We start from the raw sequence: 23484 nt of genomic DNA on the forward strand, positions 1-23484 counted from the left end.
TTCCCCCCAACCTTTCCCCTCTCGAGATGAAGCAAGGAAGAAAAACAAGACCTCAGGTTTGCAGGAACCTCCTCCTCCAGCCCAAAGGGCGACGGTCGCAGCGCCGGGCTCTTCGGGACCGCGTAGGGAGGGCTCGGCAATGCCACCCCATTGCTGACTCCTCGCCTGATGTTCCTATTGCCTCGAGGTGCCGTCCCCAAGTTTTGAGCCCCTTTTTCCTCTCGGCTCACAGGAAAGCGGGTGAGGGATGGAGGAACCGGTCTGCTTCCTCCTCCCCTCGCAGTGCCCCTCTGCTTATTAGTTCTCCAAATATTTCGTCCTGCAGCACGGGCTCTGCACTAACCCGATCCCAGGCAGAAGGGAAGCCAGAGCGGGTAGGACAGCGCGTTATCCTCATGGCATCGCTCCAGGCCAGCCTGTGGGAGCGGGACGGGGCAGATGGGGCCCTGCTGCACTGAATCCCAGCGGTCCGGGCACACACAGGAGCATCCCTCCTGCTCAGCCCTCTCGTGCTTCCCGAGGGCAAGGCAGAGGTGTTGGCAGAGCACGAGTGTTGCATTTCCCCCCCAGCAGCATCTTTCCCTCACCCCAAACAACTGCTCCACTTCATGCTTTTGCTTTCCTCAGCAGCCAACAGGATGGGAACCATTCCCAGAGCCCTCACCAGGTGTGGATAACAGGCATGTGGAGCCGGAAGGGGAGACCTGGGTGTGGGATGCTGGTGGGAGCAATTATGGGACAGAGGCAAAGAAATCCCCTGGGATTTCCTCCCATCGGCTCCCAGCTCCAATAAGAGTCACTGGATTGCACGTTAGGAAGAATTTCTTCCCCAGAAGGGTGGTCAGGGATTGGAACATGCTTCCCATGGATGGTGGATCACTGTCCATGGAAGTGTTCACAAACCATGTAGACAAGGCCCTCAGTGCCATGGGTTAGTGGTGGCCTTGGCTGTGCTGGGGCAACGATTGGACTGGATGAGCTTAAAGATCTTTTCCAGCCTGGTTGTTTCTATGATTTTATGGCCTCTCTGCATCCTCTTCGCAGTCTCCAGCTGAACAAGATGCTGAGAAGTGAGAGGAGAAAGGGGCTTGCAAGGGGAAGGAGAGCATGGTGGGAACACTGCGTCCTCCGATCGCCCTGGGCAGCTGCTGAGGTCACTGTAAATCAGAGCGACCACTGGAGCTGCTCCAAATCCATCCAACGCCCAGCAGGCCATGGAGCATCCTGCAACAGGGGGATGCAGGAATGCCCTGCATCCCCTTCATGGGGATCACCCTGCACTGAGCTTTGCCTCCTGGGGACAGTGCCACCCTGTCACCATCTGCTCATCCTATGCAGGGCTGCAGGCGCTGGCTGAGCTCCATCCCCTCCCCAGGCTCAGCCAAGGCCAGCAGCGCCCTGGGTTGCTTAAAGACACAAAAACAACTGCAGCAGAAGATACCCGAGCACCCAACGCCAGCCCCGGCTTAAACACCTCCTGTCTGCAGCGCTCCCGAGTCAGCAGGAGCACGTCTGATGAGAGCAGCATCACGCAGGTCCCCAGCCAGCCACTGAGCGCAGATGCATCCCTGCTGGCGCAGGGCACCAAGGGGCTCTGGCTTCAGCAATGACTAAAGCAAGCGAACAGAACATCATCAAAAAGAAGCCAAGAATGCTCAGTTTTTTTGAAACTTTAAATATTTTTTTTCCTTTAAAATCTGTTTTCCTCTGGGGCTCTGTCTCTGTGAAGAGCTGCGCTCTCCCTGCAGCGTCTGGGTTCCTTCCTCAGTCCTGGCCGTGGGGCAAGGGAGAAGCAGGGCGCTCCCCGCCGTGCATCACCGGCACGTATGGATTTCCACCACCCGATGGCAGGGTTTGCACTTGACGGAGCAGCACCAGTGGAATTTGCAGCTGCACCTTTCCACAACCTCCACCTCGTCCGTATGAAAGCCCCGGCCGCAGCACATCAGCTCGCAGCCATCGATCGCCTTGGAGGTCTTGTTGCACTGCCGGCCGCTGGTACCCAGCACGCCGTTCTTGAGGTCGTGGTCACAGAAGTCGGGACTGGAGTCCAGGTAGACGAGGTCCTCGTCCGTGTGCGGCTTGAACTGGGAGTTTTTGGGCACCAGCACTTTGGTGGATCCGATCTCGCTCTGCTCGACCTCCGTGGCACCGTCGAATTTCTCCTTCAGGACGTTGCCCACTTTGCGGAAGGGGGGCATGGCTTTCCAGCACGTCTTGAACTCGCAGGAGCCGGACACGCCGTGGCACTTGCACTCCACCCGCATGTTGTTCAGGATCGCCTGCAGCACAAGGCACAAGAAGCGAGAGGGGATGGGACACAGCAAGAAGGGCACGGCGCGCAGGGTCCGGAAGGGGTATGTGGAGTGTGATGCTGATGCGCGTGAGATGATGGGGTTAAAGGAAGCCAAAATGGTGGCTGCAGAGCTGCACTGGCTGCCCAGGTTCCCTCCTGGCCATTACCTTCCTGCCTGCCTCGTTGTTGTGCAGGTTCATCAAGGCTCTGTTGGAAGAGGCCCCTTTGCTCCTCTCGCGGACGTCGACGAAGGACTGTGAGAAGGCCACGCCGTAGGCGATGTTATCAGAGCAGCCCGACCACTGGAAGCCTAAGGCAGAGAGCATGGATGAGATGGATACAGCCAGCCCCCTCTAGCCTCGCTCTTCCGAAAACACAGCTGACCTGCCCCTCTTCTGCCTTGCTACCCACAAAGCTGGGCTGCCCAAGGGTATTGGGGAAGATGAGGAATGTGGCCCCAGGGGACACACAAACAAAATGCTTCCTCTGCCCCATGGGCCATGCTCCCAAGTGCGTTTTTGATTAACTCACTTGGACTAACAGGAGCTTCATAGACTCATAGAATGGTTGGAAGGGACCTTAAAGCTCATCCAGCTCCAACCCCTGCCACGGGCAGGGACCCCTTCCACTAGAGCAGCTTGCTCCAAGCCCCTGTGTCCAACCTGGCCTTGAACACTGCCAGGGATGGGGCAGCCACAGCTTCTCTGGGCACCCTGTGCCAGTGCCTCAGCACCCTCACAGGGAAGAGCTTCTGCCTAAGAGCTCATCTCAGTCTCCCCTCGGGCAGGTTAAAGCCATTCCCCTTGGCCTGTCCCTCCATCCCTTGTCCCAAGCCCCTCTCCAGCTTTCCTGCAGCCCCTTCAGGCACTGGAGCTGCTCTCAGGTCTCCCCTTCAGGAGCCTTCTCTTCTCCAGGCTGCCCCAGCCCAGCTCTCTCAGCCCCAGGTCCTTCTCTTCTCCATGTGTTTTACATTCTCCTCCTGTCTGGCTGCTCCAGGGCTTGGCATTTCCATGCTTGGCTACTCCGCACCCCAGCTCAGCTGCCCCCCGTTGCTCACTTACCCTGCGGGCTGCCCCCCTGCACCGTGCGGTCACATCCACACTTGTCCAGCTCGCCGCTGCTGCAGGCGCGGGTCACTGCGAAGGCCACCCCTGCCGAAGAGATGGCATAGACGAACGCTGCCTCCCGTGTCCCTGCAAGGCACAAAACCACGGTGGGAAACAGGGCAGCAAGTCCAAGGCATGCAAAAAGGGCTCCTCTTGGGGTGCGCAGCCCCGTGGCCAAAGGTTCCTCTGTGCCTCTGCTCCTCTTCCCTCCCAGCACTGGTGTTGCACATCATGCTATCAAGTGAAGCCTTTTGCTCCATCTCTTCCTCCCAAGGTGGGGTACCCCGTGCGGGACACTCCTCCTTCCCACTCGCAGGGATGCTGTTTGCTTAGTGCCAAGCCTGGACCAGTCTCAGCACAGTCACCTCAGCCCTGAGACATCATTTGCAGCCATGAGAGCTCTGCTTTGCAATAGTGAAGGAGCCGGGAGCTGCCCACAAGCTTGAAAACAAGAATGAGACGGGCAAATCGTAACCTGGGAATGAGAGAGATGCAAAGGTTCTATTTCCACCAGGGCGAGATCTCTCCAGAGCTTATATGGAGAGACCATCTTGCCTGATGCTTGCAGGGCACTTCTACCATGAAATCCCTCCTGCATCCACAATACTTGGCTGCTTTCCGCCTCCAGGAACATCGCAGCTGCAGATCTTTGCCATCCTCTCACACAGGCTCCTGGAGCACCCAGCGCCTCCCAAACCACCCTGCACAACCCCACACTGCACAGCAGTGCAGAACCGCACCGGTCCCCAGGGTGCAACCCCTGCCCAGCTTTTGCATCTACCTATGTGGTGCCCCACGGTTAAGAGCAGCTTGTCTGGGAAGCCAGGGGACATCCCTGAGCATAACCATGGATCAGCTCTTGCAACACCCAAATCCCTACCATCCTCCGAGGCCGGTTGAGGACACAGCCCCTCCATCTCCAAGGAAGGAGGGTTGGCTTTTGGGGTAGTCCCATGCTTGGGGCAGAGGAGGGGATGTCTTGCCAGCAGACATCACCCTGGCTTGCTGGTTGGACAGAGGGCAACTACTTTGGTGGTCGCAGCCCAGACTTCGGTGGCCGAGCTGTACTCTGGTGGCAGTGGCTGTGGGGGGACTGAGCCGCCTCCAAGTTAATCGAGGTTAATAGTAGGATCGTGTTGGTCGGTTTGTGCTGCGGCTGCCTAAAAAAGAGGCGACTTTTAGTTTCTGGTATTTCTGGTATTTCCAGTCCCTGAACCTTCACAAGAAGAGATCTTCACCCCTGCGTTGAGGGGAGGGAAGTCAAACAAGGAGCTGGGGGGAGGCTTTGGCCTAAGGGTGCTGTGATGGGTGTACCAGAGATGGCACCCAAAGGGAGGCAAGGGCCGCTTTTGTGCCCTCCACATCCTCACCCTGATGCTCTGGGTGCTTGGTGGGTCAATCGCAGCCCTGTGCCACTGGGACAGCAGTTGGGAATAGAGGGGCTGGGGGCTGCCCTGGGCACAAACTCCCCTGAAGGCTGGCAATGGGTGGTGGGTGGTGGTGGGTGATGATGCTGCTGCCCTCAGAGGGTCCAGCCACCTTGTGTTTTACTCGCCTCGGGTGGCAGAGGGCTGTCCTCCCAAGGTGAAACCTTGGGATGCTTGGCTCTGGTCTGGCCCTCATCATTGCTTCAGCGCTGCCAGGGGAAGAGGCAAAATAAATGCAGCCATTGCTCTGCAGAGCAAAGCTCCTGGGCTCGGGGGGAAGAGGTGAGACTGCAGGGAGACTTGAACTTGGCACGTCCGTGTAAGAGGTCCAGGCTCTGTGGATGCCCTGTGCTGGCCCCTTCATGCCGTGGGTACCCGCTGGTGTGGAAAAGGTTCAGGAGAGAAGCACCCAGCAGCAGAAGAACTGCAAGGGCCCGGATTTGCTGTCCCCAGCACAGCAAAAAGAGCCCTGCTGAAATACCCAGGGAAGAGCCATCAGCCCCACAATCCAGCACTGCCGCATTCCCTACTCTACCTCTCTTCTGGCTCAGCAGCATGCAAGGAAAACCCTCCTGCATCCCTCCGGACCGCTGCTGTAGCCATTGCTGCCATGCAGCATCGCCCCAGGCACGTGTCCTCTGGCTCACCTTGCGTTACCACCTTGCCAAAGACAGGCAGGGTATCCAGTGTGGAGCAGTTCCAGCGGCGGTTGCGGAACTGGTACTGGCACTCCTCGATGGCCAGCTGGGCTCCGCGCCGCACCGAGTCCATCACCTCCAGGTTCCTCTTGCACATCTGTACCTGGCGCTGGATCAAGCCCTTCAGCTTCTCGCAGGTCTCCTCCTCGGAGATGCTCCCCACCGAAGACAGCTTCGCCAGGTACCTGCCGCGACAGCGTGACTGGTTAGGAGGAAAGGGTTGGGAGATGAAGGCCTTGGGTGACACGGTCTAGTGTGAGGTGTCCCTGCCTATGGCGAGGGGTTGGAATCTTAAGGTCCTTTCCATTCTGTGATTCTATGATCTGGGATACCCTGCACTGCAAAAAGGGGTCCTAACCTCTCACCCCCTCCATAGCTGAGACCTGGTGTCCGTCTTAAACCTACCACTCCTGCAGCTCCACACGATGCATTTTTGGCTGGCAGAGAGCAAGCCCAAGGAAAACAACCATCCCTCTGCAGCCTGGTCCCCTGTCTCTCAGCTGCTGGCTCCCCTTTGCCTCTATTGCCTGCAAGGAAGATATTTTCGGCGTTGTCTGAATGTGCCCGGTCAGGTCTCCTGAGTACCGGCACATCCAAGTGCTACTAGGAAAAGCCAGAGGTCTCTGAAGTCAGCCAAAACAAGCAAGACGGGTGCTCGGCTGCCAGCTCCAGCTGCCACACTGCTCCCGCAGCGTGGTGTGTGCTCATCACCGACGAGCATCGCCCTCCAAACCACTTCCCTCCTGGAGCCTGCTTTTAGCTCCCCCAACCCCCCAGCAGGCAAGGATGGCCTCTGGGAGCTGCCAGGTTTCCCATCACTTGGAATTCGAACAGGGCTTGAAGCAGGGAGGACAGAATCAGGAGCCTGCCATAGGCAAAACTGCACACGCTGGGCACCTCCTCCACCAGCCCAGCTTGTGGATGGGACCGTGAGGTCTTTGTGGACCTGGAAAAGACTGGCCCTGTGTGGAGGTGACCACATGCTCTGCTCCCCATAGCCCCATCCTCAGCAGAAGTTGGCACAGAGCTGCTCCTCGGTGTCAGCATTAGGGGCATGAGGGACCTCATCCTTTTGGGGCACGCGTCTTGCAAGCTCTTGGCACCTCCTCACCGAGCTCATGGGCACGATGGTCCCTGTGGCACATTGCAATCACCCAACCCACTGCCCTCTGCGTGTGCCCATGCTTGCCCGTTTCCCAGGTCCATCCTTCTGCCCCAGCCTCTGGATCCCAGAGGGAGCTTAGGATAGACTCAGTCAGCTTATCCACTGGCTCAGCCAGGCTGTTGGGCAGCCCAAGGCCCTCTACAACTCTCTGTGCCCGTGCCAGCACGTGCGTAGCTGAGAGTCCCTCCTTCCCGTGGCTGCTGGCACCCACTTTGAGCGACTTTCTCCTGCCATGGAGAAGGGAGGTCCCCTTCATGGGGCAGGCAAAAACTCACGCTTGCACCCGCTGACCACACCGAGCTTTAACCAGCGTCGGCTCCCGTTGCTGCACCAAGAGATGCGAGTACTGAGCGAAGGCTTTTTGGAAACCTCACTCCTTGACTCTGCATTTCCCAGCCCTACGAGAGCTTGTGGGTTTTTTTGTTTGCTTGGTTTTTCTTTTTTTTTGTTTTTTTTTTTTCCTCCTCCTCCTCCCAAGTTGCGACATCCTGCTCAGGATCCTGCCTTTGAAGCCCTGCTCGCCTCCGAGAAGTGACTGTGCAAAAGTGGCTCCTGCTCCCTGCCTCTTCCCATGTGTCCCAGGAGCCGGATCTGCTGACTCCAGCCACAAAATCAAGTTGTCACAGCCTCTTCCTCCCATTAGCCCTGCCAGCCCGCCCCAGGAGGAGAGAACAGGATTTTCTCTTCTGTGCATCAGCAGAATTATTCACCAAGTTTGGTTTCACGCTTACAACTGGGGGACCGTGGGAGACGGTGAGAAAGCCGGCTTGGCTTGCAGTGTCCGTGGGGAGTCTGCATGGCGAGCTGTCAAAAGCATTCAGCTTTCCTTGTGCGTGGAGATCGCTTGATGCAATGCCTCTCGGACAGCGGGAAGTGGCAGGCTGCCGTGCTTTCAGAGCCAAGTTCTTTCCTAGCCTTTATACCAGCTAAGCATCTCTGCCCAAGCTTGCTGCTCCTCCGAGGGCACAGCCCTGTCTGCAGAGGACCGGCTGCGCAGCTCCGTGATGCACACGGCTGGCTTGGAAACCCCACCGTGGCCAACGCAGGGCTGTCACCTTCCAAGGACATGTAGTGATAGGCCAAGGGGAAGGGCTTTAACCTGCCCGAGGGGAGACTGAGATGAGCTCTTAGGCAGAAGCTCTTCCCTGGGAGGGTGCTGAGGCGCTGGAACAGGGTGCCCAGAGAAGCTGTGGCTGCCCCATCCCTGGCAGTGTTCAAGGGCAGGTTGGACACAGGGGCTTGGAGCAAGCTGCTCTAGTGGAAGGGGTCCCTGTCCATGGCAGGGGTTGGACCTGGATGAGCTTTAAGGTCTCTCCCAACACAAACCAGGCTGGGATCCTATGATTCTGCTTGCCCCCACACCACGCAGTGTCCCTGTCCCTGCAGTGCTGTCCTGGACATGAAGCACAACAACTGCTGTTCCTGCATCTTGCTGCTCTTGGCTGACCCTTGGGAGGATGGTTTGATGCTAGGCAAATCCGGACTGAGACAGCTCCATCCCCTCCCAGGTCAAGCCATCCTTTCAGTGTGAGCATGGGGAAGCTGGCACACGGCAGAGCAGTCAGATTCATCCCAAGACACTGGATCAGCCGATCAGCTTTGAGCCTGGAAGCCAAGAGAACCCGATTCTGCCTCCAGTACCAACCCTTTGTGCTGATCTGGCTTACCCCACCTCCTGCAACTGAAGCAGGATTTATTGTACCAGGGAACCAGCTCCTGCAAAGCAGCAGGGCTGGTCCTGCCGATGAATCAGTGCCTGCTCTGACTGCAGGCACCTTGGCAGGAGAGAGCTGTGCCGCAGGTGTAACAGCCACATTTATATCAGCTCTGCTAGGGAAGGGGCCATCATCTCCTTCTCTAATATACTTCCCAGCTCACTAGGATTCTCCAGGCGATGGGGAGCTATAAATTCAAAGCACACATGAAGAAAAGCATGACAAGAGCCTTTCAAGCCTTTCCAAGTAGATATACCTGATAAGATGCCTCCCCAGCAAGAATTTAATGCTGTTTGGGATGATAAAATGAAGGCCAAGGATGCTTCAAAGATAGGTACAGATCTCCAAAAACAGGTCTGGTAATTTGTTTTGTAAGGCAGGCAAATAAGATGAAGCTATCCAGAACAGTGCTCTGGCCTCTGTCCCCCATGACAGGTCCTCTGTATGCCATCATTCCCCCTCAGCCCTTGTGTGTCTGCCCTTCCTTGGGGATGGAGGAGCCACTTTTGCACAGTCACTTCTCGGAGGCGAGCAGGGCTCCATGTGCCTAAAATGCCATGGCCTCATCACACTCCCAGCTTACTACCAGTCCCCTACATCCCATGAGTACCATCACTGCTTCCCAAGCACACATTTTTGGGGCAGGGGAGGAGCCTCCCATCTTGGTCCCTGGCCCAGGAAGCATCAAGAGGTTGAGTCAAGGATGTAAGGAAGGACCTTAACTGAAGGACCTCAGCTCTGAGGCTTTCACAGGGCATCTCTCCACACCATATCCAGGACACCAGGCAGGAACATCTCACCCCTTTTCCCCTTTCTAGGGCAGCTGAACGGTGAGACAGAAGCTGGGAAACATTCTCTGCCCTCACCAGCACTCAGAGATGCTTCCACCCCACAACTCAGAGTGTTTCTCAGGGCTGCAGAGCCCAGGCAAGGTACCAAACCCACCCGCAGCATCCCACGGTCACCATGGAAACCTGGCTCTAGCACTTCGCCTGGTCCTTATCACGGACCTTGCTCCAAACTTCGTTTTCCTGGACTGAGGTGGTAGAGACCACAGACAAAGCCTTTGTCTACCTGCAGACACAGCAAAACAGGCACAACAGGAGGGAGCCCAGCAGTCCCTGCCCTTTACAAGGTCTCAATGCAGATCTCCAGCCAGAGACATATCACATCTCGATTGTTATGCAGAGCTGTGCAGGGCTCTAGTGTATGCCACAAGCCTCGCATGCAGCCCCAGAACAGCCCTGCTTGTGGACAGATCCCTGCAGATAATGGCACATTTTATCCCCTTTCCAAGATTTGGCAAAGAATATTTCAAGAGGTGAGCTGTTCCCCAAGCTGTTTGTTCAAGTTTTGTCCCCTTGCTTCATCACTCATTTATGTTTCTTTTCTCCTGCCTTTAAATCCAAACAGGTCACTTGCAGAGCAAGCTCCCTTTCAATAGAAGTTATTGATTTAATACAAAACTGATGGGAAGCCCTTCCCTTTCCCCCCCATCCACAGTATATAGACAAAGATTGAAACCATAGAATTTAAGCAGCCACAGTTGATCCACCCTGCAAGATGGCAAATAAGGAAACCTCATATCCAGGGAGCTTTGAATAGGCTGGGGGGAAGCCCTACCTAAAAACGACGCTAATAATTTCAGGAGGAAGAATAACTGATGGAATGACAAGGAGATGTTGGAAAAGTCACAGCAGTTGGCAGATAGAGGCAGAAGGAGAGGGGAGGAGATTCCCTGCCGTGGGAAGGTGTGGGAATTTGAGTCATGGACAAATTCTCAATAGAGGCAGGTCAGGGAAGATGCAGCAGAAATCTCCAGTGTTTCTTTTATGTAAGAAAATGAGTTTCAAATGTGAGAACTCTTGTCTCATGTTGGGAACGTTTTCCTTAAGTCAGACCCAGGCCACTGGCATCACTGGTGAATCACTTATTGATGCTAAGAAGTTGGATGAGCTCAGAAGCTTCACCTTGTTCCACAAACCCTCACCCTACTTGGGACACCTGCCTGGCCAAGGCCACAAAAGGCTTGTCCAAGTCTTACACTGCAAAGATGCCTCAGCTCTGCTCTGAGAGGCAGCCTCTGCAAACATCCTCTCTGCTCATGGAGGAGCAAACTCAGCCTGGATCAGCAGTGCATCTCTGTGCCTCTTGTGAATGGGTGCATGGCCAGCCAGTGACCCAGGGTTACACTTGGGATTGGGATTGCCTTGTGCAGACAGGTTTCTTCTGAGGAAGCAGACAGGCTTGTTTAGGATGGAAGAACCAAAAGTGCATCAAGACAGAGAGGCGCATGCAGAGAGATGCAGATCAGGCACTGCAAGAAGCCATCCTGCAGCTATGGCAAAGGGGATCATCTTTTCCTTGTTGCTTTCCCCTTCCAAGCAGAGAGAAGGCATGGAGAAATGTCCCAGGGTTGTCAGGTCAAAGGATGCTCTAGGAGAGCCCCTGTGCTTTCTCATGGTGTCCTGCACTGGGCTTAGCACCACTCTCCTATGCCAACAAGGCTAGGGTTGTAGGAACCAGCCCCATTCTTGGCGTGGCTCAGCAGCTCTGCCAACTTGGGCATGTTCCTGTCAGGATCTGTGGAGATCTGCGACCTGCAAGCTCACCCTTATCCAGTGGCTCGCTCTGCAGCAGGACATGTCCCTCCCAGAGACCAGGCAACCCCTCCTGGGCATAGATATCCTGCCCTTCCATCCCTTCTTAGTGTAAAACATCATTTACAAAGTCATCACCTGAGAGCCTGTCTGGTTTCTTCCCTGGAAGGAAAGCATCCCTCTGGCTCAGTCCTACCTGTCACTGTTACTGCACGTCTCACCTCTTGGCTGATACCATGCATTTCACACCCTAACCTTCACCTCTAACTGCCAAAGCAGTCTCCCAGGAGGAGGCAATACCGTGCTCATCATTACCTGCCTACAGCCCTGTGTGTGCAGCTCCACTGCCTGAGCTCGTATCCTGACCCCACACCTTATACCCTGTACCTAACACCATCTGCACCCAGCAAACACACATCTACACATGCACCAGCTACTGGTTGTGGCCTGCCTCCCACCATCACAAGTCTATGGGGACAGTGAGATGGCCTGGCCACTGATCCCAGGCCAGTGCTACTTCTTGGCTTTATGAGCATCCAGGGCAACATCTCCACTTTGTGGTGGGGAAGATCCTGAGAGAAGCATCCACATTGGAAATCTGCTTTGGAAGAAGCCTTCCAATACCTGAAGGGGGCTACAAGGATGCTGGAGAGGGGCTCTTCATCAGGGACTGTAGTGACAGGACAAGGGTGATGGGTTCAGACTGAAACAGGGGAAGTTCAGGTTGGAGATAAGGAAGAAGCTCTTTACTGTGAGGGTGCTGAGGCACTGGAATGGGTTGCCCAGGGAGGTCGTGAATGCTCCATCCCTGGTGGTGTTCAAGGTCAGGTTGGACAGAGCCTTGGGTGAGATGGTTTAGTGTGAGGTGTCCCTGCCCATGGCAGGGGGTTGGAACTGGATGATCTTAAGGTCCTTTCCAACCCAAACCATTCCGTGACTCTATGTGTAGGAAATACCCTTTACTGCATCTCCCTTTGTAAGTCAATAGAAGGTACTCCTGAGCTTGAGAACAAGAGCAGCGCCTTGTGACAAGAGGAGACAAGCACAAGCCATTGGGCTGAACTGTGGGAATTCCCCTTCTGCAGTGCTTCAGGCTAGACCTGCTTGGAGAAAATCCGATGAGTTTATAGTTTTGATCAGAACCTGCAAATGTGTGGTGAGAGGAGCCTTCTGCAGGGTTAGTTTGATCTCACCCAACTTGCAACAGACCCCAGGCTGCTCTCCAGAGACTCAATTCATTTTTAACCCCAAGTGATTTCATGAGAGCACAATGCTGGCTCCAGTTCTGCAGAGCAAGATGGATCCTGCACAGCACCTTCACTGCGGCAGCATCCTGTGGGGATGCTGCTGGGGGTCACCCACAGGCATGGGGCTGGAGCCAACCAAGGTTCCCTGCGCTTTGTACCGTGCCAGCAGGCTCGGATGAATGGGATTTTTGGGGATTCAGAAAACTTTCAAGCTTTAAGGCAATAAAATCAAGTATTGGAAGAGCCAGCGTGGCTGGGAATACAGGAGAGCCCTTGGAAGCTGTCAACCTCCAGGACTGCTCAGCAATTTCATCATTTTAAGGAAGCCCAAATAAATGGCTGTAATGCATTTCTCTCCATCCACAGGGATAAATTAATAGAGCGGACAGTAGCTCCCAGGAGAGTAACATAAACGCTGCTTTGGCTTCAATGCAAAAGTCCAGTTCTGACTCACAGAGCCATAGAGAGCCACTGCAAGGAGGAGATCAGCTTCTTGCTGTTGCTCATGTTTGGAGCTGATCCTCTTCTGCACAACCTGGGGTGCACAGCGGTTTTATCTCGCTCCTGTCCATCCTACCTATAAGGCTCTGCTGCAATAGTTGGGCTGTAGTTTCCATTGTTTCCTTAGGAAAAGGCAAAAATGCCTGTTGGTGCTGAGGAGCAGTGAGCACAGGTCCTTCCAATGCCATCCAGTCTTCCTTCCTCACAGGACCAGTGCTCACAGACAAGCCAAACTGGTGGCAAGTCCTGCACCAAGAGGCAGAGGGTTCTTGCCTCTGTGGGGTGGAGCCCTTAAAGCCAGTCTGTTCTCATTGCTGGGCTAAAATCAGCTGGTTTTGCCCAAAGTGGCAAGACTTATGAATAAGTAAATGTAATTCCAATGGGGGCTGCTGGCTTCGCCCTCCCTCCCCTCACCCTCAGGGGATGGGTGTCACTGGTTGCACGCACTGACCCTGCAGGATGGAGCAATGCAAAGGAGCCCTGGGCACCCCAGAAGCAGAGAGCTGCTCATCCAACCCACAGCAGCCCTCAAAGCAAGGGACGTTCTGCATCACATCCAATCGGTGCAACCCACCATCCCATCTGCCAGGGCAGGCACCACCTTCCGCATCAAAACCCAAGAGTATCGGGTTGGGCAGAAGCAGTTTTGCCCTGGAGATTGCTGCATTGACCGAACCAGCACCTCCAGAGACAGCATCCACTGGGAAAACGCTGGACTGGTTCCTTGCCAAGTGGAAAATGGGAGGGTCACAGCGACAATGCAAAGAATCTTGTGCAGATGAAACTCAGCCAGGCTCGAGGCGAAGCTGGCGAGGATCACCTTAAAGAAAGAACCAAGTCTGGTTTAAAACCAGAGGGGTGCAAGCGTAGGACCCAGGCATGCTTCTTCCCAAATCCTCCACATTGCACAACCACCCAACCCAGCACAAAATGAGCGTTCGGGCTGCTCTTGCGACATTCCCACTGCAAAGCTGGCAGGGACGAGCACGGAGAATCAGGCCCCGTGTTTGCAAAAGCACCTTGTGGTGTTCAGATGAAAGGGGGGGACAGGGAAATCCTCCCTCTCAAAAGGGGTTACTATGAGAGCGCAGCTGCTTAGCCAGGCTTGTTTGGACGCTTGCAAGGTCTCCACGCTTTCCCAGAGTGCTCAAATTCAGCTTTTTTAAAGGGGTTTAAAAGCCCATCTGTGCTCCTGGCCCCTTAAGCCAAGTCTCAAGCCCAGACGGAGGTTTTAAACCCCTCTAAATAGGGGGTAGAGGGAGCTGCTGGTGGCACACGCTGCTCCGCAATGGCATAACCGCGTCTTGGGCTACCCAGCGTGCATATGGAAAGCATCCTCCAAAGCCAGTTTTAGCTGCAAGAAAACAAGGGAGAGGCTACAGTGATACCCAGATAGCTCAATAACCTGGGTCCTACTCATTAAAGACCCCTGTCCTGTTGTACCCCATGCTTTCCAGGCATGGGGTTTGACTCTCCTCATTCAAACCACCCCAACAGCTACAGATTGCAGCGGCCCCAGTGCCACGTGCAGTTAGCGGATGCCTCCATCCACAGCACATTTTCTAGTTCACCTCTTCAGGTGGACTTCCCTCCCTCCAAAACAGGTAACTAAATGACTAAATAACTAACTAAATGACTCAATAACTAACTAAATGACTGCTTGCCCCTTACTTCCTACTAAAACTGGAGCCCAAGTGCTTCAGAGAGGTGTTCCTTTGGCCGAAACCTTCTACCTAACAGCATCCCCAGCACTGAGATGGTTTTGAAAGGACATGCTTTAGTTCCACTGCATCACTGCATGCGCAGGTTCAAAAGCTGAATCAAGCCTGTGAAATGTGGGTTGCTTTGGAAGTAACTTGGCTATTTCCCCTCTATAAAACACGTCCCTGGATTCCTCCAGAGGTAAAGCAGAAGCTAGAAGTACCTTCCCATGCACGATCAGCTCGGATGTAAAAGGCACTTACTACAGCCCTTTATTTAAGTCTACAATTCCATGCCTGAAGAGGCAGGAGGAAAAGCTTTGAAACTCTGAGCCTCCAAAGGCAGGAGGAAGGCGAGAATGGGGCGCAGAGCATCCCTTCCGAGCTGGAGAACAGCAGCTTTCTGGATCGGCAGCAAGCCAAGCAGCAACTCCCCAACCTCAAGACACTGAGGAAACACAGTTGGTTCCTAACCAGGGAGAAAGGAGCTTGGTCTGTTTAGCCAAAAGATTTGGCAAAGTCCCGTCCAGCTCAATGGGTAGCAGAGCGATCCCTCTGACACCCACCCCGTCTCCCTTTACACGGGATGGGGCAGCTCAGAGAACACCGCTTGCAGAGCCAGAGCAAGCCCTTCCCCACAAAGCCAGGCTTACACAAGACCCCTTCAGCTCGAGTGTTGCAAGCAGCGTCTCTCGGCAGCGCTGGGGATGCGAGTCCGGACAGGTCAGAAGCAGCTTTTTTTTTGGGGGGGGCAGTTAGGAAAGAACAGGGGGAAAGAAAAGACAGAACTGAGCTTAATCACTAATCCAGCAGGTTTCTGGCAAAGCAAACTTCACCGCGGCTGCCACCCGGCACACACACCTATGAGCAGAAGTATGTGCTGGTGAGGTGTGGGTTGGCAGCGCCCGGGCAGGGCAGAGCCCACATGCGTGAGGCTTCGCGAAGACCTACGAGGCACGCTCATTCCTCGAATATCTGATAACTCCTGGGATCCTTCTAACCCTGTTTATTGCCTCCGGCAGCCTTTGTTTCTGATGCGAGAAGATAAACAATGGGAATTGTCTTAATCCTAAAGGCAAAGAATAAAAAGCGCCGAGCAGGGGATGATCCTTTCATCCCGATACTTTTGCAGCATCGAATCAAGTGGACCCCCTTCCTTTCAATTGCACTGAGATGTGTCTGCTTTTCCTCCCCTGTTGGCAGGAACGAGCCCCCCGCGCCCACCCCGCACCTCGCCAGCACGGACGGCTGCACACAGACCTCCCCGGCTATTGCCATGATCCACTCCTCCACCTCGGCTTCCCAAACATGATCCCAGCTGCGTGCAGCACTGGGGACCAGGGGGTCCCAGCTCTGCGCATCCGCTTGTCCACCTCACTCATGAACCCCCCCCCCCCTCCCAATGCCAATCCTGGGGCAGCCGAGCCTGCTCCTCTCCAAGGATCTCCCACCATCCCGCAGGGCTTCTTTTCCCTGCAGGAAAAACACTTCCCACAGTTCCCAATATACCTTCACCCGCAGCATGACAGCTTAAAAGACCACCTTGATATAGCTGCTATGATCCACCCACCGCTTGCCGGAGACGCGTGGCATGCAAGTCGCTCCATCTGGCAAAGGAGGAGGGGAGGAGGACAAAGTGCTAACGCATCCCAGGCGGCAACCGATGGGAGAGCACCTTTTCCCACGGGTAGGACACTTGGAGAACCCCGCTGACCTGGCGCTTTCCCTGGGCGTAGGGAGCATCCTCCAAAACCCACCCACATCCTGCAGCTTCCAGCGAGGCAAATCGAAAAGGCAGGAGAGTCGGGAGCTGTATCTGGGTACGGAGAGGACTCCTTGTGCGGGGGATGCACTTGTGGGGCCATGCCTACCTGGGCACAAGCCACTCGGGATCTCTCATGCCAGCAGCCCCTGGCATTACGTTCCCTCACTGACAAGAGGCCGGGGAGGTGAGATGGAAGTGGCCCATGTTCTCAGCCCCAGAGCGGGTCTGCTGGGTGCATGCACCGGGAACTAATCATTTCCCAGCAGATGGGTGCAGGCGAAGCACCATCTCCCACCAGAGCAGCTTAATTAGGAGGAACCAGTGCCTTCGCTCGGAGCTAGGTGGGAAGGGGCTGCCATGCTCCATCCCCTCTGCCCCGGGGGGGGGGGGTGTCTCCCAGAAGACAGTCCCACCGCCTTGGCAAACACGCAGGAATTTTCCAGAACGATTTCCGCCCCTGTTTACCTTACCCATGATTTCAGTGTTTGTTCAGTGGGTTCCCAATGTCACCGTGCCACAGCCCCCCACCACTGCGCTCCCCTCCGGGAATGGGCTCCGAGGTATGGGCAGCCCTTCCCACCGCCGATCCGTGGGGCCAGCGTCAGCCCTGCCAAACCCTGCCCTGCACCGCTGGCCCTCGCGCAGCACCTCACCAGCCCCCAGGCCCTGCTCTGACCCGATGCCCCGACCTCCGTCCTCCCCCGGCGTGGTCCAGGCTCATGACTTGAGGATAAAAAGGGGACGGGGACTCGAGAACCAGCCCCTGTCTATCCAGCCTGGAGAACATCCCGTATCCGAGCATCGCTGCAGCCCACCGGCCCGGGGATGCGGCTCCGAGCCTCACCGCCACCGGGACGGCGGGTACCGGCGCGACGGGGATGGAAGCCTGCTGCCCCACCGGGTACCACCGAACAGCATCCTCGGGATGGGGGGGGGTGGTGCGTCTCGCCACGGAGCTGCCCGAGCCTGCCGGCACCTGCCCCGGGGCAGCAACAAGTGGCGGTGGCTGCGGTTCCCCCCCTCGCCCCGCGGCTACTCACAGCCAGTTGCTGGCGTTGGCCGAGAAGGTGGCGAGGATGATGAGCAGCAAGGAGCGCAGGAAATACTCCGGGCTCATCCTGGAGGGCGGCAGGGACAGACCGAGCGCGCCGGCGGCGGCGGCAGCCCCCCCGGTCCGTCCGCCGGGGCCGGGGCAGCCGCCGCCGCAGGTGGGAGCGGGGCAGGAGGAGCAACAGCAGCGGCGGCGGCGGCGGCAGCAGCGCTGCCCGGTGGATGCGCCCGCAGCGACCGCCGAGCCCGACTGTCAGCGGGGCCGGCCAATCCCGGGAGGGAGCGGCGGGACGGGGCGGGACGGGGGCGGGTGCAGCCCCGGGGGCCGCCCCGACCCCGCCGCCGCCTGGGCGGGACCGGCCGTCGGGGACACCCCCGGAGGCGGGACGGTAGCGGGGAGGGCATCGGGGGGGGGTGGGGGGGTTTGGCGGCGGCCCCGGCCCGCTGCAAGGGTTCGGTGGGTGCGTGCGGTCGGGGCACGGCTGGGGCTCGTATCCCTGAGGGTGCAGGGGGAGAAGGGGCCATGCGGAGGAGGAGGGGGGGTCCTCTCGCGTTTGATGGTCACAGAGTGGTTTGGGTTGGAAGGGACCTGAAAGCTCATCCAGTTCCACCCCCTGCCACGGGCACCTTCCGCTGGAGCAGGTTGCTCCAAGCCCCGTCTTGAACTTTGGGTGCTTTGAGGGTAATGGAAAAGCAGAGCCTGCAGGATGGGTCTGTGGGTTTCCATATTGCTGGGAGTGTCACCCCCAAGACTGCCTTCCCCATAACCACTGCCGTTCTACCGGGACAGGTTTCCTAAAGCCCAGTTTCTGAGGATTCACCATAGTTTTGCCAAGTTTTGGCACTTGAAAACTGGCAAACAAGGAGAGACTTCTGGGAGGTTTCTGTCAGGAGGGGATAGAAGCCAGAGCTGAGGTTGCAAATCTCCGCAGTGTCTTCACAGGGCTGCCCCCATGGAGTGCTCTGGTGATGATGGGCTGATGCTCTGGTGATGGGCTCTGGGTGATGCTTGACCAAGCATAGAGGCTTAAATCCGCCTCTGAAATCTCCTGGAAAGGCCAATCCTTGGGAATCCCAGGAGCTCCCAGCAGCACATCGTGTCCACCCTGGAGGCTGAGAGTGGCAGCAGGGACCCCATCTCCTCCCCCTTTGCCATACCTCCTCCATCTATCCCCAGCTGCCCATGTGGGCACAAATGACTTAATTTAAAGCCAGGAGCAACACGAGATGGCCTCTTGGTGTGAAATCCAAGATCCCAGGCAGCCAAATCTCCTCCCGACAATGTTGTTAGTTAGGTCTATTACTAAAACCTCTTGCTACCATCTCTAAAATCTTGCCAAGCTGGTTTGGAGCTATTCAAAATACCCTTTTGTCTTTTCAATTCCATTTGCCTGCTCTCAGTGTAGCCAGGACACACTTATTCAAAGCACGGCAACTCGCACCGGGCTGCACACATGCCTGTCTAAGTGTATTACACCTACTTTAAAATCTCTGCATTAGTTCCCTGTCAAAGCGAGGATTTAATTTCAAAGTGCTTTGACTTATATTCCAGCTCCTGACAGGCGGCAGCCCACCCTCACCTAGTCATTCATCTGGCTTTCACGTCCTTGCTGATTATCCTGGTTGAAAGCGGGATGCTGGCTGCTTTGCTGGTGAATCGGAGGTTGTTGCTGGGAGCCCCGACTGGGTAATTCAGTGCAACTGGAGCTGATTAATCTGGCTCATCGCTTGAGACAAAGCCGTGGCCTTCCTCCGGCTCCTAATCGCTCTGGGTGTTGAGTGAAGTCGTCAGGAAGGCAAGAGCTAATTGAAAGGCTCAGGGGAATAAGAGGTTAGAGGGCTGTGGCTGGCTGGCCAGAGCCATGTGGATCGTAGAATCATAGGATAGTCAGGGTTGGAAAGGACCTTAAGATCATCCAGTTCCAACCCCCCTGCCATGGGCAGGGACACCCCACACTAAATCCATGGATACATGCGAATATGATAGTTTTTGGGCATCACATGTGTTTTTTCCCCTCACCAAGGGGAAACACCAGAGTGTTCAACAGAAGTCAGAGCTTGGGCATGGACCTGGGTTTCTGCATGGGTCCCCAGGGTACCTTGGCTGGTGTGGACATCTGCATCCCATGGAGCATCCCTGGTCGAGATGCTCCTGATGCCAGGGCTGGCAGTGCTGCTGGCAGGGTGAGGGCACCCTATGGCTCTTGTCAGGGTAGCTGTCATGGAAGACCTTCGTGAGATCCCATAGTTTGATTTCCCACAGCCTTTTGTATGGGCCCTGTGTGCTCCAGGTGATGTGAGATGCTTCTCTGCCCCATGGTGTCCCCTCCAGCACCTAGCTCCAGACTCATTTTGCTGGCCCTGCATTAAGGGTGGTAGGTTAGGTGGGTTGAGGAGGTGTTTAGGAAGGCAGATCCCTGCTTATTCTGTTCCTCTCCCTGCTAGCAGCAGCAGAAGTTGCCGTCACTTGGCCCCAGCATCCCTGCAGATGTGTTTCTCCTGGGTTTGCTTCCTCCTCCCTTTCACCTCCCACCTTCTGCCCATAACACACCTTGACACCTCTCCTGGCCTGGGCGAGGAGCTGTAGAGCATGTCCACCCCTTTCTGCAGCAGATTCAAGCCACTGACTGCAGCTCAGCAGGTAGAGGAGAGGGGAACAACCCCACTTACCCAGCAGGAAGGGGGGACCTGCATAGGGCGTGAATGCCAGGCTATTTCCAGGAGTCACAGCGTGGGATCACATCCATAGGATGCGTTGGGACTGAGGTGTCCGTGGGGGGGCTGGGTTGAGCCCCATGCTGGAGGGAAGGCAGATGCAGACACATCTGGAGTGAGTCACCCTGAAGGGAAGTGCAGTGTGAGCTGTCTGTGGAGATGATAACAGTGCAGCAGGGCAGGAGGGGTGTTTATTTTACTGCCTCTGCTGTGGAGGAGATGATGAGTGTGAACGGACACAATATGGAAAAGGACACTCACCAGGAGAGGGGGTCCCTTGGCCATTTCAAAGATGCCCATGAAACACAGCTCAACCAGTACCTGCAGCTGAGGCGCTTTCTGTGAGCTCCATTCTTTTGGCTTCTCATTCAGAAGCTCTAAAGACTTCAAAGTGTGGTTGATTTGGACGAGAGGAAAGCCCACATACAGGAGGGCATTACCAGGTGCCCTGGGCTTGTGCACCCTGCACAGTGGGGTCCCTCCTCTGCCACCCTCTGAGGGCAACAACCAGGGACAAAGAGCCCTTGGCACCCCCAGTGGGCTCGGAGCTCATCACTCTATTAGTGCCCATGTGTTGCTTTAATAAACATCAAACCCCCATTTGATAATAAGGCTCCCTTTGATGTCTAAGTATCTCAGTGGAGGGGAAGAGGAATAAAACACACCCGAGGAGTGTTTCACAGGCTTGCCCAGGTGCTGCTTTATTCAAAGGCTACAGAGAAATTACCATCACTATATCACAGGCGAGGGAAAGGTCCCAGTGGTGGCAGCAGGAAGGAGACTTCCAGCGCTGAGACCATTGTGAAAGCTTACAAAGGTGTACCAGAACCTGGATTCAAGTGATGTAAATACAATTATGCTGAAGCATAAGTGCGGACAGGTTGCACTCTTGCTCAGTCCCTAGATGTGACCAGGGCTATTAGTCACAGCGGTGTGGGGGATATTTTATAGGTTCTTTTTGACTTTCTGATGCCCCTGGGGCTTACCAAAGGGGACTGAGAGTGGGGTAGTCTGCAGTCGGGACTGCGGTCTGAGCCACACGATGGGGAGAAGGGCTGTGAGAAAGAGGGAGGCAAAACTCAGTGGTGAATCTGAGGCTGTGGGGGTTGACGCTGAATAGAAACGAATTCAGTTTAGGACTGAATGGACCATAAATATCGGACACTTAACAACAGTGCGTGTATTAATCCTGTCCTGGAGAAAGGAGAAGCTGTTCTGGGAGCCTCCGTCCCAGAAAACACAGGACAATTGTACTCCTTTATAGAAACCTGTGGTTTTTCTGATGAAATTTATTTCAACCTATCCAAACATCTCAGCGCGGCGCTGATGACTGCTCAGAGAAGGTGCTGTACAGGGGTGCCGTTCACAAACAGAAGCAGCTTTGCAAAGATGAAAATTGCTCTGACAAAAGAACTGTGTCCAGCCCATTCTAAACAGAAGGCGAGCGGCTGCTGTAACCCGTGCTCACCTGGCTGACTAAACACAGCACGATGGGCACTGGAAAGTCAGGATGGTCCTTTCTGAGCTGCAGTGGGAAGCCTTTAGCTCCCTGTGGATTGCAGAGCACTTCAGCCTGTGTGCTTGGGGATGTGTATTTACCTGTGTTACTGTTCAGAATCACAGGCACAGGCGTTCAGTCCTAACAAGCTGCTGTGCCATCACCTGCAATCCGGTGCCAAGGCTGGAAAAGTTCACTCCTCTGGGTTCATTGTCAAATAGGGCATTGAAAAATCCAAGCAGAGTAGCTTGGGATCTAAGGTTTTTGCTTCTGGATGTTGTCTCTGAACACACCATGGAAGTTTCTATGGTGACTTTGTGGGCGCTGTCCATACAGGAGCTTAAGAGCATCCCTGGATGCTTTCAAACTATACCATTGCAGAAAGAGACAAGTTTACCACCAGCTAAATATATCCTCTTTCGCAGGGATGTGGATGAATTGTCCTGTCCTGTAGTATCTTACAGGAGGTTGTGTCACGGTTCCAGGCTCTGGGGTTTGAAACGCATCACAACTGACTTTACCACTCGGTTTTGCTGCCAAAACAACTCCTGATGCAGGTGCCAGACCAGTGGTCATGAACAGGGGTGCACATGCAGCGAGCCTGTGCTGGAGTGACAGCCAGTGACTGCAACCTTTGCCCTACTCACCCTGCCCCAGCCGGATACATAACACCCCGACCCACTCCTCTGCAGTGCTTATTATACCTCCAGGCATCCAGGAGCACTGGGACTTCATCCCCCATCACGGGGGAGCCACGCTCAGCCGAGCAGGGTGGGAGAAAGGGATGGTGGCCACCAGGACTTCAATGCTGGTGATGGCCAAGAAGGGACAAACACCTCTGACCATTCGTGTCCTGTGATGGTGTTGTCTTCACGTTCAGCACGTTGCAGATAAGACCTATTCGGGCACCCGGTGGTGTTATCAATGCAAAGATCCTCGGCTTCAGTGATACCCACATGTCTCTTTCTATGTTCTCAGAGCAGGCTGTGAGACTTGTCTTGCTTTAGCTCCCTCCTGGCATCACCCACCCTGTTAGTCCTCTTGTCAGTATAGTTTCAGCCCACCCAGCTTGCACCCCTGCAGGCAGTGGCTGGAGTTCAAGGGAGGTCTTACCCCAAGGAATGGGATAGAGGAGGCAGCTTTGCTTTCGGCTTAGCTATATGGTTCCTAGCAGGTCTATACCATTCAACTCTCTGTGCCATCATTCCCTGGCCTGTTCTGTTCAGTCATGCAGAGATAGCCTTTTGGGGATCCAAACCCAGAGGTGGGAAGGAACAGAAAAATATCAAGGAAAAGATCGATGCTGATCAGGATATTGGATCTACCCATGGTGAATAAAATGCTGCTGGAGCAAATCCTTCCCAATGTCTGTGCTGAACCATCTCTTCTATTGGCTTCAAGCACAATGTGCATCCACAAAGCGCAGGAAACAGGAACCTGAGATACGAGCAGCATCTTCTGGAGAGCTGGTCCTGTGCTTAATGGGACCTCTCAGGTGCACTTGGAGCACGGTGCTGTCTGTGGCTTTACAGCTTCTTCATGGGGTGGCTGACGAAGGTGCATGGATAGGGCATTGTTTCCTGGCTGGGAGGCAGATGTGGGCTTAGGGAGATAACCAAGGGACAGGCTCCTGCACTTAGACCAACCTTGAGTCCACTGCTCTGCCGAAATGCAATTGATAATTGAATCTGATTCCATATCCAAATCCTTGTTTCTCCCAAAACACATCAGGAATGGAGCTCGCACAGCAGCATTGGGCTGTCTGGGGCCCTTCAGTTTAATCTTCTCTTGTAGTGGGAAACTGCTTATTTTAAGTAATGTTCTCTTCAGAAATGACTAATTAAACAACAGAGCAGGAAATGTAAGAGACAGTGAAATCCCCTCAGCTGCCCAGCACTTTTCTATATCAATATGGTGGTAAAATGATGAAAACAAAACCTTTTGGAGACAAAGGCGAGGGACAGACCTGACGACGCAGCAGTGAAAAATCTGTACTTTGTG

General features: G+C 55.1%; 1 protein-coding gene across 1 annotated transcript; it reads right to left on the reverse strand.

Moving 5' to 3' along the window:
* Window positions 1-1085: 1085 nt before the first annotated feature.
* WNT4 (Wnt family member 4) lies at window positions 1086-17456 on the reverse strand. The gene is made up of 5 exons (XM_062626328.1): window positions 17261-17456; window positions 5477-5712; window positions 3358-3489; window positions 2464-2606; window positions 1086-2282 (listed from the first exon to the last, which is right to left on the reverse strand). Exons 1-5 carry the CDS (start codon window positions 17335-17337, stop codon window positions 1815-1817), a joined length of 1056 nt encoding a protein of 351 aa, XP_062482312.1. The 5' UTR covers window positions 17338-17456; the 3' UTR covers window positions 1086-1814.
* Window positions 17457-23484: the final 6028 nt, after the last annotated feature.

Source organism: Pezoporus occidentalis, unplaced genomic scaffold, assembly GCF_034315485.1.
Source record: "Pezoporus occidentalis ecotype Australia unplaced genomic scaffold, CSIRO_AGI_Poc_V1 ctg290, whole genome shotgun sequence".
NCBI classification, from domain to species: Eukaryota; Metazoa; Chordata; class Aves; order Psittaciformes; family Psittacidae; genus Pezoporus; species Pezoporus occidentalis.

Coding starts and splice junctions, on each gene's coding strand:
- WNT4 (XM_062626328.1), bottom strand. CDS start 17,337: ATGAGCCCGGAGTATTTCCTGCGCTCCTTGCTGCTCATCATCCTCGCC. Junction 3,490..5,476: donor TGGCAAGGTGGTAACGCAAG/GTGAGCCAGAGG, acceptor TGTGCCTTGCAG/GGACACGGGAGGCAGCGTTC. Junction 2,283..2,463: donor ACAACGAGGCAGGCAGGAAG/GTAATGGCCAGG, acceptor CTTGTGCTGCAG/GCGATCCTGAACAACATGCG.